The sequence below is a fragment of the Planococcus citri genome, chromosome 3, assembly GCF_950023065.1.
Source record: "Planococcus citri chromosome 3, ihPlaCitr1.1, whole genome shotgun sequence".
In the NCBI taxonomy this organism is placed as follows: Eukaryota; Metazoa; Arthropoda; class Insecta; order Hemiptera; family Pseudococcidae; genus Planococcus; species Planococcus citri.
The window spans coordinates 36,490,234-36,508,801 of NC_088679.1; the positions used below are offsets into that span (position 1 = coordinate 36,490,234).

The 18,568-nt window shown below is 34.6% G+C and overlaps 1 protein-coding gene across 1 annotated transcript in view; it reads left to right on the forward strand.

The window, feature by feature from the left end:
- The window catches only part of LOC135840708 (glypican-1-like), a 149,391-nt gene that overhangs the window by 99,498 nt on the left and 31,325 nt on the right, over positions 1-18,568 (forward strand). Inside the window, exon 4 of the mRNA XM_065357359.1 lies at positions 15,468-15,742. Coding sequence (XP_065213431.1) covers positions 15,468-15,742 — 275 coding nt within the window. The remainder of the gene's footprint in view (positions 1-15,467; positions 15,743-18,568) is intronic.

Sequence of the window (18,568 nt, forward strand, 5' to 3'; positions counted from 1 at the left end):
AATAGTGCTTTATACATATACCTAAGAAAGAAATGAAGATCTTGGCGTTAATGGTTGCGGATACTATTAACTAGCGGAAAAGCGAAACACCCACAAACGCAGCAAACTGCTCATTGTTATGGTTTTATACTAAAAAATCGCCGTATAGCTTCTTAGACTTTAATACCGTTACGTCTCATTAAATCGTTTTATCAAATCATCACGGTGCTTTAAAAATAACTCGTCGTGTTATTGAACCCTTTTCTCACAGGTTCACGGTGACATTTTTGCGGCTGCATCGACTGGATCCGCATCCGTGTGTATCTAAACAAAGCGCGGTTCGTTTGGGAGTAAAAATTCGTCAAATGTTTGGCATTTTTTTGGTCTTTTTTGTTTAGAAAAGTTGTAGGATATAGGAGACTACATATTTTTAATGTTTTTGTGTGACATAGTTGGGCTAACGAGTATACCTATTTAATAGTTTATATTTTGAAAGTTCGAGTGTTTTTGGCCTCGATAGCTCAATCGGTTCAATTTGGCCAGTAAATGAGATCCTGAGAATTTCAGCCCAATAGTATAATTTTTATTTTTGTTTTTTTTCAACATAATAATTCCGAAATGACCGGTTCTCACTTTAAAATCTCAAAATGTGTATGCTACGCAGAATCTTGTCAGCTGCCGAATGACGTCATTAAGTAGCTAAATTTCCTATTGACGTCATTCTGGAGCAAAATTCCGAAAAATTAACGAGATTCGGCAAAATGATAAAATTTACGATTGCATACCTACGTTGACAAAGAAATGGAATGAGAAAAATAGAACACTGAAATATATACCTTTTATTGCGAAATGATAAAAGTACGTGATTAAAAAACAGGAGACGAATTTTCACTATTTTAAAAAATTTTGAAGCGCCTCTCTAAATTAACTCCATCGTCAAAATTATTTTTCAAGGCTCTCTTTGCGCACATTTTCTGAATTTTGGGGTTGAGGAAATCAGTACAGTGGTACATACAATGTGTAAAAATGACTGAAGTAGGTATTGATTTTCAAAATTTTAGGAACCCCTGTTGAGTTTTATGAAATCAACAACAATTTACTAAATTGAAAATTCAGTAAACTTTGATAATGATTGGGGTTAATCGCGAAAAAAAATGTTGGTGGATTTTGATTAAATTCAGTGGAGAGTGGAGACCCGCATTTAAAGTTGAATGTCATTCAGAAAAAATTTTACTCGTAGTTTCAGAAGTGCCTCTGGAAGGCAGATATGAGTCCTCAAAGAAGAGTAAGTATTTTTGAAAAAATCGTAATTTTGAGTTCATTCCTGAAATTGAGGAAATGTTTTCAAACATGTGGAGCCAACTTTTTGGTCATTATTTTCAATTTAAAAAATCTAGAGAAATAGCGTATGATTGACGTATCAAATCTCAGTTTTTTGAAATTGGCAATAGTGACCTAAAATTGGCACCACTGTGCTGCAAAATATTTCCCTACTTTTTAATTTATATTTTTCTTCATTTTGACATAATTAATGCAAAATATTTTTGAAAAGAATATTTTCAAAACACGAATTTACTACAAAGTAAGCGATTTGTACATTTTCAGTTGCTCAGTACAACCCTAAATAGTCGTGGATATTTATGAAAATGGCCTAGGTCGACGCAAAATCTCAAATACTTACCTACTTGCATTTTGGAACTGCATGAGCTATTTTTTCGAAAACAGGTTAGGTAAATGCAAGAGCGAATAAAAACTACGGTTTTTTCCAAGTCTCCCCTTTAAGGATCCATAGCTTCTCCTGGAGCAAGTATAGAGCTCAAATTTTTTCTGACTGACTTTCAACTCAAAATGAAGTTCTCCACTGAATTTGGCCACAATTCTACGAATTGTTTTTCGTGATCTACACTAATGTAGGTTTCAAAAATTTTGCCTAGAAAATCATGATTCTGATTCAAAAGTTTTGCAAAAAAAAATTAAAAAAAGAAAAGGTGCATTATTTTGAGAATTTTGATCTTTTATGCTTTTTTCTTCACTTTATTGGGTATGATTAGTAAAACTCACGATTTTTCATGATCTTTGATGATAAAATTTTAGAAGTTTTGGATCTTCAAGTTTATAACAGTTTTTTTAGCTTCCCGTGTTAGTTTTGAATGGAAATCCTGTTTATTTTCAATCAAAATTAAATCTTACTGAATCTCATGATTTTAAAATTTCTGAATTAGAACTACGAGAGTTCGCAAAAATTCATGGGTGGCCGGATTCAACCAAGTGTAGCTAAAATATGAAAAATAGACTTTTGGATTTTTAGTTTTAAAAAAAATCGAAAATTTTGATTTTCAAATTAAGTTAGAGCAGGGGTACTTTTTTCATTTTGTTTTGTGAAACAAAACCAAAATAAATGAATGAAATAATTTTTTCGAAACTTATTCAAAATTTCATTTTGTGAAAGTTTTTCCTGGTTTCTGAAACTTACTCTCTGAATAACCCCCAAAAGATTTCTGGAAATTAAAATTTTGTCTTTTTTACTATTATTGTTTTTCAAACAAAAAAAATCGAGAATATAAATCAAGTGTTGCCTTAAATAGGTCATTTTTGAAGTTTGAGGGGGCCGGAGGGGTGCTAAAATGAAGTGATCATACACATAGGTTCATTACATTTTTTAAAAAATATTGAAAAATTAAAAGATTATCCTACCATCAAATTTTTTTTTCAAATTTTCAAAAATCTGAAATCGAACCTCAGCACTCTAAAATTTTGGTTGAAGGAATAATTTCAAGACATACTCTTTTAAACAATAAGATTGGTTTTGTTTCAAATCGGAAAGTTTTAGTCCAAGAGATTTCTCGCAGCCCAGAGAACGTTTTGTGCGAAATTTGCTAAACATGAAAATTATTCTTGACAACGTCATCGTCATCCTTGGTTAAAAACGATAAAGATTCCTTTCTAGCACCGAAATACGATAATTTTTTCCAATTCATTCACAAAACGTCGACAAAATCTGAATGGAAAGTCGTTGACAGGAATTCCACAGCGTTCGTTATCATTTAGAGGAAACCAGGGTTTCGAGCTACGGTGCAGGTGCTGAAGTCGACGCTCGACGATGCATTTTTTCATGTTTCCAACATTACTCATTGCCATCACGGTGCATATACCAGATAGGCTACGTAGATGTACCAAGTACCCAACATGTACGAGGTACGAGGTACGATGAGTTACTGTAAGAGCCGAAGAATAATAAAGATAACGAAAGAGCAAATATTTACCCGAATAGGCCGTCCATAATGCTTTTGGTAATTTATTTTCTGTGTCCCTAACTCCCTATCTCGTCATAGAGAGAATTTTGTTTACGCGTTGTAAAAAGAAAAGACTCGAAAGACTCGCTGCCAGTAATACAAATAGCCGAGTAATTTTTCGTATTTGGACTTACACGAGGACGACGATGAAGAGATGATGGCGATGGCGCTGACGCTGCCGCAGCGTATAAGAATAGGAGGTTGTTGATGGAGAAAAAGTTGAAAAAAAATTATTTGTTTTAGACATACCAAGCGTATTAGTGGATTTTTAGCAATTTCATGTGCGTATGTAACCGGCGCTCGACGCTTGTACGGATAAGTTTGTTGTTGAAGAAAATATTTCTCCTTATTTTGACGCGATGGTTGGACTTGGCCGACGCGACGCGACGCTACTCGCGAGTACACGTGTATTTTACTTACGAGCCGTAACCTTCAATCATAAAATAATGGGATCTAGCGCGTAATAAAAGTACAAATATTTTTATTGGTAGGATTTATCGTGATTTTATTTCACCCGTTTCGGGAAAAAAATATTTCAATTTACATAAGCCAAGCCAATCCGGGGTAAAATATTTTTTTCCGCGTTAACCAACATATGTTCAGACAAATCTACGAATAGGTACACAAGCCGCCACCGACGTCGACCATAAATGCTAAAACGAACATTAATACGGTTCGCGTAAATCCCTGCATCGTACCTATATTAATTTTACTCGAGGAAATATTTACCAACAAGTATTTAAATTACAGCTTGTAAAACCAGCGTAAATACGTGTACAAGTAGCGAAAAATATTCCAGCATTTTTTGCGCCATGCTACGAGTACCATGGCATAGGATTTATAGGCGTGTAGATGGATTTTGAACTTGAATTTCGTTTCTATTCGAGGAGCTGCTGGAGTGGCAGTGGAGCGGAGTGCAGTGTATATAGCGTTGACGTTGCGATGCCTGCCTGGCCTAATGTGCTCGTGTATATGCGAAAACGAATCGAATAATACGTATAACGGCTCGATGTGTTGGAAAAACTAGCCTGCAGAGGTTATCCAGCGATGAATCATCTCTATTTGGCCATAAGCGAAAGACCAGAGTCCAGAGTGCAGATCTCGTGCAGTGTGGCGCAAAGACCGAGAATTTGCTCAGTCAAGATATTGTAACTTAATTTTATGAGGTTTACTGGCCAGCAAGTTGTAACAGCAGGAGCGAATCGAGTGTAGAATAAACCTTACTGGTTTACAGTTCACGTATGTGGTGTGTGTATAAGATGTCCCATCAAATCTGGACTATATACAGGGTGTCCATGTCTCCGAGTAGAGAGAAAATTGCTGACGAATGTGTTGCCTATCGTGAAAAATGAAGAAGTTAACCATCTTTGAAATAGAAAAATTATGCAGATCAGTTGTGTGTATGAGTTTTTGTATAACTTGCAAATTGAAGGCGCTGCGAGTATAGATCTTGAAAAAAAGACGGTCAAAATTGGTATGTATGTAATTAATTATAAGTAAAACGTGCTAAGCTCATGTTTGGTCGTTCCAGAACTTTTTGAAATTTCTGAAGACAATACAAAACCTGCAAGAGGCTGTAGAATGGCTTACAGTGGTAGTTTTTGAAATTGTGGTGGGGGGGAGGGTTTGTTAGGAAAAGTAATTATTGACACTGGTTCTTTTTGTTCGAAAAAATCAGGCGTGGGAAAGTTGAAAAATTGCAATAAAAAAAACTTTTTGGAGTTTTTATTTTCAAAAATGTTTCAAAAATTGAAAAAATGAACGTGGAAAAATTTTTAATAAATTACCAGTACCTACTTAAACAGTTTTTTTGGATTTTTGAAATTTTTTGAAATATATATTTCCAAAAACATAAAAATTGAAAACTTAAAAAATCGCCATAAAATAACTTTTTAAAATTTTTTTGTGTTCTTAAAAATTTTTTTAAATTGAAATAATAGACGTGGAAAAATTTTTAAAAAAATTACCAGCAAAAAAGTTTTTTTGAATTTTTGAAATTTTTTGAAATTTTTCCAAAAACATGAAAATTAGTCGTTAAAAGGTTAAAAATTGCCATAAAAATTTTTTTTGAATTTTTTTGTTTTTAAAAATTTTTTTAAAAATTGAAATGATGGACGCGGAAAAATTACATAAAAAAAATTACCACTAGAAAGTTTTTCTGGATTTTTTAAATTTTCTGAAATTTTTCCATAAACATAAAAATAAGGTGTTGAAAAGTTGAAAAATCGCCATAAACTAATTTATTAAATTTCTAGATTTTTTCAAAAATTCAAAAATTAGTCATGGAAATTAATAATTACATTTAAAATAGCTTTTTTTTAAATTTTTTCGGCTTTCCAAAGTTTTTCCTAAAATCCAAAAATTAGGTGTGAAAGAGTTGAAAAATCTCCATGAAAACAACTTTTTTGAATTTTCAAAAATTTTCCATAAACCCGAAATTGAACTTGAATTTTTACAATGTTTGTTAAAGGGTTTTAGCACATGCTGTTACAACTTAGCCTGGATTAGTTCGAATCGATTTGCGTCAATTGAAAAGGTTCCTGGGTGAATCGATAACTATCGAAAAGTTGCTTTTGTGGCCCTAAGGATGCTTAGATTCCTTTTTGAAAGTTAGCTCAACTTGAAAGAGCATATAAAAGTTTTCCGTGTAATTGCTTCAAATGTTTAAATCATATAGCTTTTGATTTCTACGTTCATTATGAAAAGTCGAGCTTTCAACTCGAAAGTTCAATTTTGAGCTTTTTAAATTTAAATTAGGTACCGATTGATATTGTCTTCAAAATGCCGTTAACAAATTTTCCTAAATGATGTTCAACCAGTCTCAAGATAGAAGCCACTCCAAGTTTGGCAGCTTCCATAAAAATTGGAAAAAGGTGAAAATAGTAAAAAGGTCTGCTTGCACTGGTCACTGCTTGGTGAATGGTGAATTTGTCACCAAGAAGTCACCGGACTGTCGAAAAATTTTTCAAGTGCTGTGGAGACATTCTGGTGATTACATCACCAACAAATCGCCATATGATTGGCAAACAACTGCATGGTGACTGTTTGGTGGCAGCTACGCCACCAAGTCACCAATCAATAAGTCAAAAATCAATTACACGTGGTCAGCCTGCACCCATCCTGTAGGGTGCTCGAAAAAATGAGCAAAATCCAATCCAAAAAGCCAAATTCATTTTGAGTTCGAGTTGATACATGTAGAGTTGGTCTACAAAGTGTTCCGTTTCAAAATAACCGCCATTTATTAGCAACATAGGCAACCCATTTTGTGTTCATGTATGCATGTTTGTCTGGTTGTGGAAGTAAGAGGAGCTGCGTTGTACCCACTCTGAAACCATGACAAACAGGGAGAGAGGGAGAGAGTTGCAGTGTGCAACCATCGCCATATCAACGGCTACTTCATGAGACTATTGGGTTGATAAAAATGAGTCAAAAAACATTCCATAAAGGGAACGACAGTATAACGATGGCAACGATGGCTCAGTTAGACTTGGCTAAATGAACGAAATAAAGAACGAACGAACGAACAAAACGGTAACATATTTCATATAAAACTAGATCCTACCTTACAAAAAAGTAATAAAAAGAAAAAAAATCCTCTATAAAAAAATAATAATCATAATAAGATAATAGACACCCGCAGCGTCTCATATAAACGATTCCAAATACCGCTCGCGATATAAAGTATAAAAAAACGATTCATCGTTTTGATTTGAACGCGTCCGCGACCACGACAGCGTTCGTTCCTTCTCTTGCACTTACACCGCGCTTGTTCGGTATCCAATCAACACATCGCGACCCTGCGGAGAGGAAATGGAAAATCTCCAAGTTGGAAAATTTGGTCTCTTTGTACGACCGCGCGACCCGAACTACAGTGAAAAGACATACTTGAATAATGACTTGGATTGGAACGGCAGCCACCGTCGAAACGCAAGAGGTGGATTGGTGTAGGTGGGCCACCAACGTCTAACACCGCCACTGACTCGTCTTCAGTTCTTCACATACACATAGCACATCCACATACCACCATCGGCATTGATACCGTCAGCCGTGGGAAGCGCTGAGCGCATTGCCACTATCGCAGGTTCCAACCTGTACCCGCCGCGGCCCAATACTATCTTCTAGTGTCGATTTACAAGCGGTATCCTGCACCTTTACAGACAATACCCTACCCTCTAATCTCTTCATACCGAACTGCTCCATACAAATCGGATGAATTCCTGGTGTCATCGCACTGGATACTGTATAGTGCGCCACTCTGCGCCGACGATTCATCTAGTTTACCTTACCGCAGAACTATACGAGTACACACAGCATCACAAACCAGAGAATCACAAGACATGTTTCACCGCAAGCACGCAATCTTCGTCTCTGATGTATCCATCTTCTCAAGTATCTGGTGACCGTTGGTGTAGTGTAAAAGACACTTACAATTCGGTTATCTTTTATTGTTAAACAAATCAATAGACTCCTGCGAATGTGTTGTGTCAATAGCAGGCTACAATGTTGAGAAGTTTGCAAATCTCTTGAGATTTGTCATCTTTTCTTCTACAGCTGTTGGTAGACAAACCGAAATTCTCCCTTCAAAATTAAATCTGTATTTGAGGATTTCTGCAAACTGTTATAAAAGTTATGAAAAATGATACTCAATCTAATTTGACTTACTCTCTGACACCTTAACAAAAAAAATGTATTTCCTTGAAGGCAAAAGCCCTAAAATCATGAATACCTGTTTTTGGATTTCAAAAAAAAAAAAAAAACGTAGACGATCATTACGTGATATTATCCAACTTCTTGCCAAAATCTCTAAATTGAAGGAGCTAAACTAGCTAAAGTAGGTACTTTGCAAATATTAATTGCTCATGGTCATGGCTTCTTCCATTTTGAAGGTAGGAAAATGAAATAATAATAGAATCTTTTTGTAGATCCTTCAAAGTTCCACATGCTGGGTTGGATTCACTTATGCCTGAACATTGAAAGCACTCGAATTTTTCAAAAAGATTGAACAATGCAAAAATTTGAACTGCGTTTAAATTCTGAAAATCCTCTAGCGCCTTCAAATTTTGAGTTTGGACTAACTGTGAGAAGTAAATTGGACTGTTACAGCCGTCACAGAGTTATCCAGGTGATCTTGCAACCTATCAGAGTGGATTAAAATTTGGCGAGAAATTTAAGCATTTCGACGGAAAGACATTTTAGCATTTCTGAAGAATTTCGAGTCCAAAATTGGGGGAAGAGGGATGATTTTTGGGGATTTTTGAAGAAGTGTGTTTTTCAGTAATTTTGAAAAATTGTAGGTAAGCCTCCAAATTGCCTCATGATTTTTGGAATTTTCGAAACAGTGTCTCTTGACTAATTATCAAAATGGGTTGAAATTTCGAGAGAGAATCAGAAATTTTCAATAGAACGTTTTTTGAGCATTTTTGAAAAATGTATGCGACCTGTCAAAATGGGTTAAAATTTCAATGCAACATCAACATTTTTTTCAAGTACGTAGTTTTGAAAAGATTTAAGCTCAGAATTGAGCTAATTTTTCTATCAGAATGGGTCGGAAATAAAGAAAAAATCTAACGTTGTATAATTTTTTTGACGTCTTTAAAAATATAAATGCCATGAGCTGTCAGCAGAAAACTATAATTTATTGAATTCTTTTTTTTTTTTTCAATTTTTAGTCTAATTCGCTTCATCAGTATGGCCAATATCTACCTATAGCTGATTTTTTCTGAATATAACCCATTTTTATGTGGATCCATGTTCAAAAATGTACTCAATTTTGGGCTCAAAATCTTTTAAAATTTTCTAAAAAATTATAAGGGAAATTTTCGATGTTCTGTCAAAATTTTAATCTGTTTTTATGAGTCGCGTGGTATTTTTTCAAAAACCTCGAGAAACATCATCCATTTTGAGTTCAAAATCGAAACTTTGGAATAAAACTGATTGCGATCAATAATAGAAATTGGTCAGAGCCGTTGAGAACCGAAATGGGCCCCATAAATAATCGTCTACAAAATATACAGGTCGGAACGAATGGTCCATCTCTGCCCATTCTTTGTGCAATGAGTTTGAACAGCAAATTTTTAAAAATGTGACATAGAGTTTGAGTGATTTTTCATTCAGAATTCCTTTGAAAATACAGTGTTGCATCAATGTTTCTTTCAATTATCGTGTGGTTCGATTAGTATAGGTGATTTTTTTTTTTATTGAAAAATTTCCTTAATCAACATTATTTTATTGCTAGATTAAACCTATGTGTGAGAAAAATAGGTAACTTACTTATTGTTCTTTTGGCAGACTCGTATAAACTGCAAAGATGAAAGAATTCAATTGATAATTTTTTCGTGAATTGTGCGTTATCGCACCATTCTTGTTTCATATCGAAACGTAAATATTTTGCTATTGCAATCACTATAATATTCGCGTTAGAAATATGTACCGATTAGTTTGTGTTTTCCAATTATTGAAATTTTCATTTATCGGAGAATGTCATCATGATTATAAAACTGGTTAGATAAGGAATTATTAGACTCTCGTATATTCAATTGGTGGGATCAGACGGATGAATGAATGCCTTCGTCCATCAAAGCAAAATAGAAAAACTAATCAGGTACCTACCCTACCTTCCTACGTTAATTTAGCATTCCATTTGTTTTAAAACGTAATGTTGACACCAGTTATTATTAATTACGAGCTAATTTTTATTTTTGGTGGAAAAATTTTCTCCTTTTTTTTTGGCAAAATTATCAAAAAATAGGAAAATAAGACGTAAAATCAAAACTCACAAATTTTCTTAAATTTTTAGACATATTCTATGGAAAATTTTATGAAAATTAATGATGATAGAGCATGAATTTTTCAGAAATTCTCGTCGTTGATTTCCTTCTTATTAGCTCGAAGAGTCAATTTTCTTAAAATCATGTTACAAAGGTTCTATCTGATGGTTTGTAAATTTGAAATTGCTATTTTAATATTTTTTACAAAGTTCGAAAAAGTCATCATTTTCTTACGCCATGTTCTATTAAAAAAAAGTGCCTAATAAGAACGATAAATAAAACGAATAGGTAATATTTTTGGCAAAAATTGAATTTTTTGCACATTCGATTTAGGGTAAAAGAAGAATGAGAAGTCTAACTCCGACGTAGCTGTAACGTATTTTTCTCCAAGTGTAATTTCACGATCGTGTTTTTCAATCTAAAAGGGGACGAAATAGGTAAACCTATAGATTAGCCGGATACCCATCTCTAGTCGCGGGTATAAAAGCCTGGCGTAACATCTTCGAGCAGCGCGAAGAGACGCTGGAAATAAATTCGAGCACCGAAAGACGGTAAATTTTTACATAATTCGTCGGTTACCGGAAATATAATAGTTTATGAATAGATATAACGAAAAAGAGCAGCACAGCACCACAGTACGAATGTATTTTATTAGAGGGTATTATCCGCAACCGCCTTCGGGTCAGTGTAATTTTCTATGTGATCTGGCCGCTGCTGCGTTGCTGTGCTGCCGCCGCGCCGCCTGCGAAACCCACATGAAATGTTGATTCAATGGTTCAAAAAATGCACCTTGTGTAGTATGGTACCCAGTCCACTTACCCAGCAAAGAGCTTATACGGATGAAAATTTCGATTGCACAAGCTTCATCTGTACGACGACAAACGACCCGATGCGAACTTGTTGTACTGTGCATTTACATAGCGAAAAAAGCTTATACTGCCATCGTATATGTAGTATGTAGGTAGGTACGAGTACTACATTAATCTGAAAATAGATGAATACGATATTTGCGAAACGAATAGGTAGACTGCGAGAGAATACGGCACGTAGTAGTAGACGTACCGTCGTCACCGTCCACCTGGGAGGTATTTTACATACTTACGTTTTAAATTGCGCATATGTTACGTCTGACATGCGGCCAAAGTTTTGGAATTTCGAGTTGTAATTTGGCCGAGTACGTTTCTATAATTAAAGACGTATAAGTCTATCAATTAAAAGCCGAATGAGCCGGCCCAGCAGTGTCGAATTGTAACGACCACGTATTCGCGTCTATCGGTGCCAATTAACCGAGGTAAGGATACGAAAATTTCTGCAAACGTCGTTTAAATTATCGCTACCGACGAATTTCTATCGCTTTTTTGGGTCCTATCCTTGAAAATTTGCAGACATCTAATTTTGATGCTGAAATTGCTGGGTCAGTTTTTGAGTACCTACTCGAATACATGGCAGTGGACGAGCTTCGTAGGGTAAAAAGGAATGAATTTCACGATGGACAAATTGTTCATCGTCGTCGTATAGAATGAGAAGTTCGAACTTCGAACTTCGAAGTCGAAAACTGATCTCAATACGATGAAAAGGCTCGCAGTAGAAGCAGAGATAGTTAAATTATAGAAAAATTTCTGGAGATGTGACAAAAAAATGAAAATACCAACTGTAAACAATAAACATTGTACAATTTTTCAAAATAGAAATATTATAATTTTCCAACTCCCCCCACTCCCTCTGTTCAAAAAAGGTCATACAAGTGGGTGATATCAAAACGCAGACTACCTATGTTTTTCACTGCCCAAAAATCACGCCTATCCTGAGTATGAAGATCTATTGAAAAACCATCTTATCTAAAGTACCTTCAAATACACTAATGAGTAATGTATCCCAGACGCTAATATCCGCCACGTATTAAAAAACATCTACCAAACCATTGTCATAAATATCACACTTTACCACCCATCACAAGTATTAAAATGAACTTTTCGAGGAAAATTCGCAATATATCTATACGAACAACGAGCAAAACACCAACACATTTGGTAAAATCGAAGGCGACAGATACTCGGGGAACGCGAAAAAACCATCGAACTGTTAAGTTCAGTTTCAGATTGGTTCGTTGGAAATTATATAATACAAAACGATGACATTTATTGCCGAAATGTGAACCGCAACTGGTTTCATCTAATCGTAAAATAACTAGAAATCGTAAAAGAAGAAGAAACACCTTAATAACATCCTAATTGAGTGTTTGCTTTATCCATAAACCTATGTTATAAATAAAAAGTATGTTATCATTATTAAAATTTTTACACCTATATTTCGAACCGCGTCGCTATCGTCATCGTCTCGTTCGAGGAATTGACTACCTACTGAATAAATATCGAATGTAGCTCGATTCGAAATACCTCATAGGTTCCTCTGATAAAATAGTCTCAAAAAACGCAATCCAATTATGTATTTTTACCACCAGCTTTTGCTGAACATTTGAGTTTTGACCTTTTTGGTAAAGTTTCCTAAACAAATACCTAATTTTACAAATAATAATACAAAGGCGTGGCTGAAACCATTCCGCAGAAAATTTTGTTACACGCTTGAAAAACCAGTGAAATAAATTATACGTTTGGTGGAAGATATTTTTGAAAAATTTTCCATTCATTTCAAAGGCCATTTGCAGTTCTATGAGAACAACTTGCTATGTACATGTTCCTCTAATGATCTTCCCTTTTGAAAAATTGTAGTTTCAATACCTAGCCTATTATTTTTTCGAATTTACTTCATTTTTCAAAAACTTTATACCCAAAATTGAAGTAATTTTAATCATTTTTTCGTGAAATGGTTGGGTAATTTGGCGATAACTTTCGTTTATTTTGTAATCGTGTGCCTAACAGCGTAAGTGATTTCGAGTCGTTTTTATTTAAAATTTAACGATGGATAATTTCTGAAAATATTTTCAAGATTTTTCTATCAACACATTTTTCACAACTTGTATTTTGGTAAATTTTTGAAATGTTTTCCGTTATATTTTAAATTACCTATTGTTTAGAAACTTTATTTTTTGTTGTCTTTTTCTATGTATTTCCATTCATGTTTTATCAATTTTCAATTACTTTTGCGGAGTGTTTTCTGCGGCTTTTTGAATTTTATTTTGTGATTTTAAATATGTATTTTCATAGTACATACATATTTGAAAATTTTTTTTTTTTGTGTTAGTGACATTTTTTTAACTATTATTCAATAATTTTTATCATTTTTTATACAACTTCAACAAACCAATCACTTTGATGGTATTTTAGAGCGAATGTGTATTCCCATCCAAGTTAATTGATTTTTTCCTGAATTTTTACATTAATTGATTAATTGAAGTAATTTGATGTACTACTTCCAACCAAAAAAGCACCGTGCTGTCGATTTTAATTTATGAAATTCAACCATATTTAGATTTTCTTTCCTCAGACTATTGGTGTAAGCTTCTCCTGCTTTTCCCAGCTTCTATCTACGTATCATCATTTGCTTGAAATTTTGATTTTAAAAAAGGAATCATGTTTTTGTGAATTTTTTTCAGTGATTTTATGAATCTAAAAATCATTGGTCCATCATTCTTGCTGCTTAAGATAAATTTTAGGCTTGTTTTTTTTTTCAAAATCATATTGTTTTTTGAAGTGTAATTCTCAAAGTCTTGTGGGATCAAAATTTTTCCAGCTAGACTGCTGGAGGCTCCCAGGTCTCATTTTGAAGCGAATTTTGTCTACTTTTTGGAACTGGTATTTAATATTCATATTGTAATTCTCAGTTTTTAATTTCAACTACATATTTTAATCAAAAGATTTTCAATAACTTTTAAAAAGTTTCTGAGGAGCTTTTGTGTGTTTTTTCATTTTTTATTTTTCAAAGGAAGTGCTCCTCGTAGAATTAAGGGATTCATCACAGCTCTGATATTACCATTTTTTCTGATTCTTGTATAAATTATGTTTGTTTAAATTTTTTAGGTTTTGATTTGAATTTCATAATCGTATTGGGTATTGAAGTCCTTATGGAAATTCAAAGAAATTAACATCTCAAACAGCAAAAAATGCTTCAAAATTTCATTTTTATTTAAAAAATACGAAATGTAGATAACCCAAATTAAATAAGTCTTATTTTCATTTTTTTTTTTTGAAAATGCATACAACTTGAAAAACTTTGTAGAGACTTCGTTTCCTTTTCACCTCCTGTCTTTGACTTTTTTTTCCTTCATACTTATTTGGAGGAGACATTTCATATCACATGCTGAAAAAATTTCCGAAAAAATCTTCTATCCTGTCTCATCTCTGCTGATTCTTTACCTGGCAAGATTGTGTGACTTCTTTAGTCGCTTTAATAGTCGTACAGTCGTAGTCGTCGTCGAATAATTATCATGTTATCGATTGAAAAGCGGAACTTGAATCATAAAAAGTAAACACGCCTACAAACTGGAGAAATATTATACGCAAAAGGTACCTCTACGGTTCAATTAAAAGAGGAAGCCTAGAATATTATTTAACGAGAAAACGAACGAATTGTTCGACACTCCTTTCTACGAATAAGTATTAAGTACATGACGACATAGCACACACAGCAGCGTCAGCAAAGACATGTCGAATCGTTATGACGATTAAGAGATGGTATTCATTATAATATTCGATTATTTATCGAGATAATTACACCATCGTAGGTCGCTCGTATCGACGCGGAGTGCTTGTTTACACGTTATAATGATTTTTTTCATTCGAGTTCAGCGCGTAATAGAAGTGTCAATTAAGACGATTAAACTCGAGTATGGCGGCTGGGAACGGAGGACGGGGGCATAGGTGTAGACGAAAAACCATAAGACATGTTAGGCACCCATACGATCGCTTCGATAAGGTTAAATTAGCTATCGACGACAAATTCTTGTTGATTTTTATTTTTTTAAATACTTGGCCGGTTTTTTAATTATCTACATCATTTCCGATCGCATGCGATTCAATTTGTCCCGAAGTGATGTTGTTGTTTTTTCCTTTTTAAATTAAAGTAGGTATACGCTCGATTGTTTCTATATGGTGCAAAATTATTATAGACTCGAATGATCATTTATACGAAATACCTACGTCTTGTATTATGGGAATATGAGTAAAAGAATGGAGATATTAAGGCCTAAAACCGGCGCGGTTTTTTCAAGTCATTTGATGGTTTAGTTACTTTGATCTTTTGTCGTTCTCGAGTTGAAGTTTCTTATTTTGACATAGGTAGTAGACCTACCTATAGGTTTTTAAGTAAACGAGTATTCACTTTGGCAGTTCTTGGCTCTGAAAACAAACATATACGGGCTCAGTGATTGATATAGATTGTTAAATAATCCGTTAACCGATCAGTGAGGATGTATTCTCGTGTACTTACCTATTTGATTTTAAAACCCATGGATTTTATTTTTTGTTCCCAGGTTAAATTTACATGCGGTCAAGTACGATGGTCGAGTAATAGAATATCCGAAAACAGATCGTCCAAGTTACCAGAGAGTCGTCCTAATTGGAAATTAGACGAGGAAGACTCGAATTTCAGATCGACTTTGTTATCTTCCAAGATTCGTCAGTTTCAAGAGAGCGTACCCAGGTCTAGAGGCTTTTACGCTAATTTAGCGGAAACGCTTTGCGCGGACGATAGCTTCGCCGAGAAACGTGAAACTGCTCTGTGTTGGAACGGACAAAGAGTAGCTGAGTAAGTATCCAACATCATAACATAACCTATACCAATCTATGGTATTTATTTTCCTTCTCATGTACGACAATGATACCGTTCAAATAACCAGCCTAGCATTTCATTATGCAGCGCGAAAAAGCGAACTGAACTGAAACGGTAACTCGATACATGGTTGTAAATGTGTCTGAAATGTTTGGCGTGTTCGGTTACCGCAATTATTAGATTTACATGTCAGCTCGAGTTAATGTGGTTTTCATCTTTTCGATGGGATTAGAAAAAATGAAATAAAATGAAAAGAAAAACTAGATCGGCTTTGATAGAATTTCAGTCTTTAAACTTCTATAGGCTACTCGCGTTGGGAAATTCTCGCTGCAGTGGTTTATTTTGCAACTTTTTATTATCGTCTCTGGATAAGAATAAAAAATTAATTAAGATGAGATTTTTTTCTACCATCAGTACAGCAGTACGATGTGCCCATGTTCGATTTTTCCCCTTTTTTCGAGTAATGAAGAAAATTCAAATTTCTTTATAATGCTTATTTTTAATTAATCTCGAAATTTACATTCTTTGTTTTCCTTTAGTTTTGCGGTTAATTAAAAATTTTCCTCTTGGTTGAGAAGAAGTTTATTTTAAACGGTGCGTGGTATACTGATAATTTTTGTGTAGATTGAGATTGCATTGCTGTTTACTGATTGAAGAGGGAAGAAATTTAACAGAAAGATTGAGTTGGTCGAGCTGAGAAAAACCTCGAATTATTCATTGGTGTAAAAATGTGTGAATTTATGTATACGCCGAAGGATGATTACCGACGTGAATCCAAAATTATTACCTGGGATTGAAAAAAAGTGAAGAAAAAGTTGAGAATTTGAGAAAAAGGGTTGAAATTATAAGTAGGGCTTAAAGATGACACTTCCAAAAAAAACTTTCAAATTATTTAAACAAAAAAAAAATGAAATAATCTCCTAATTATTGAAAGCAGTTTTTTCATGTAATGTAACTCTTGTGCTTGAAAATACATTAAACTTTAAAAAAAAATCTGTTGGAAATTTAAAAAAAAACGAAAGTTTATCACTCTTGTTAAAATATTGAAAATTTTTGAAAAATGAGGTGAAATAAGCAATTCATCGGAAATTCTACTCATGGAAAAAATTTCGAAAAAAACCACCGTAAGTGGCTGAAATTGAAATGCCAAAAGAGTTCAAGAAAAATGAAATAATTTTTTTAAAGTTATGATAATGAGCAAATCGTTGAATTTTGGCCTATTCCTTCCCCCTCTCCTTCCTCCACAAAAAAATAATAAAGAAATAATGTTAAAACTTTGTGAACAATAATTACGTACCTGATTGCTTTGCTATAAAAAAATTACCTATGTACCGGTAGGGGATGCGCCCGCAGCTTCCACCTAGAGGGAAGTTGTGTTCCTGTCGGAGTGGCAGCACTGCTTACGAGTAGTGCACTCTATCGAACTAGTTCGAGATGCGCCACTCCGAGCTTCGAGCTTTGAAAGCTCGTTAGGTATATTTTCACTGGTGCTAGCGTAAGGTAGCAAGTTCAGAGCTTCCGCTTGTAGTCGATACTACAAGTGTATTTTATTCAATAATGTGTAGTGTGTTTTATTATAATTCTTCGCGTGTGTTATACCAGAGAAGTGAATAAAACATTACGAACATTTAGCGGTCTTATGATCATTTATGAGGTGTCTCAACATCACTGCAATTTGATATCTTTCGCAAGGATATCGGGCAAGTTTAGGTTCCCTGGGCTTATTATATGCACGCTGGTCTTGGCGAAGTCTCCCTCAAAGTAAAGACATCCCAAACCACCACATATTTGGTGCCCAAGCGTGGTTCTCTAACCCAGGGCTTTTCAAAATTGCATTTATTGCAATACTTAGGCGCAAGCAGAGACGTTTTAGTCGAAAACGAGGCACACCGCGTGTTCTCAGGCCTAGCCTACAATTGCGCTCGTAAGACGCAAATTGCAATATATTGCATCGGAAACTAGTTTTCCATTTGAGGTTTTACCTCATAGAGACGATTCGAAGAAATCGCGAATTTTTTTTATCGTTTATTCGGAAAAATTTCGGTCCAATTTGGTCAACCAGGCGACCAATCAGTCAACCAGGCGACTGCAACAATCAACCAACGGTCAACTTGGCGACCGCAACGTTCATCAGAACAGGTACGTGAGTTTTTATTCTCGAAAAAATCGCGAAAAAGTGTCGAAAATCGCGTAATAAATAGAGCTTTCATACCAAGTTCGACAAGCTTTGGTTTGGAAAAACCGAGCACAGTTGAACAAGCTCGACACGAAAGCTCAAGGTCAAGCGCCGAACGTTGTAAAAGCTTGTACCACGTACCTGAAACAGAGAAGTTACAAGTTCGATAATGGCTACGAATAATTTGGAATATTTATCGGATGAATTTCTTGAATTATTACCTGAACGGATGCGACGACTATATGAGATGACGGCTGAAAATAATTCTCCAAATCCTGGAATTGACAATTCGCGACGATCCAGTTTTCCATCGATTAACTTGGATACACGTGTGACACAATTGCGACCTGAAATCAGAGAATATGACAGTGACGGCGTAAATCAGAGATGTGTAAATGAAAATCAGAGATGTTTAAATGAAAATCAGAATAACGGTAAAAAGCAGCTGAGACGTTCGACCAGAAATGCTGCGAAAGATGCTGATTTTCGGCGCCGTGAACAATTAGGAATTCAAAAAACACCTAAATCGAAGACACCTAAAATTAGAGATCGAAAATTATTGCGCAGCTTGCACGAGAACATTTTGGATCAGAGAAGGGAATGGCGGAGTGCTGAAATTCGGATCG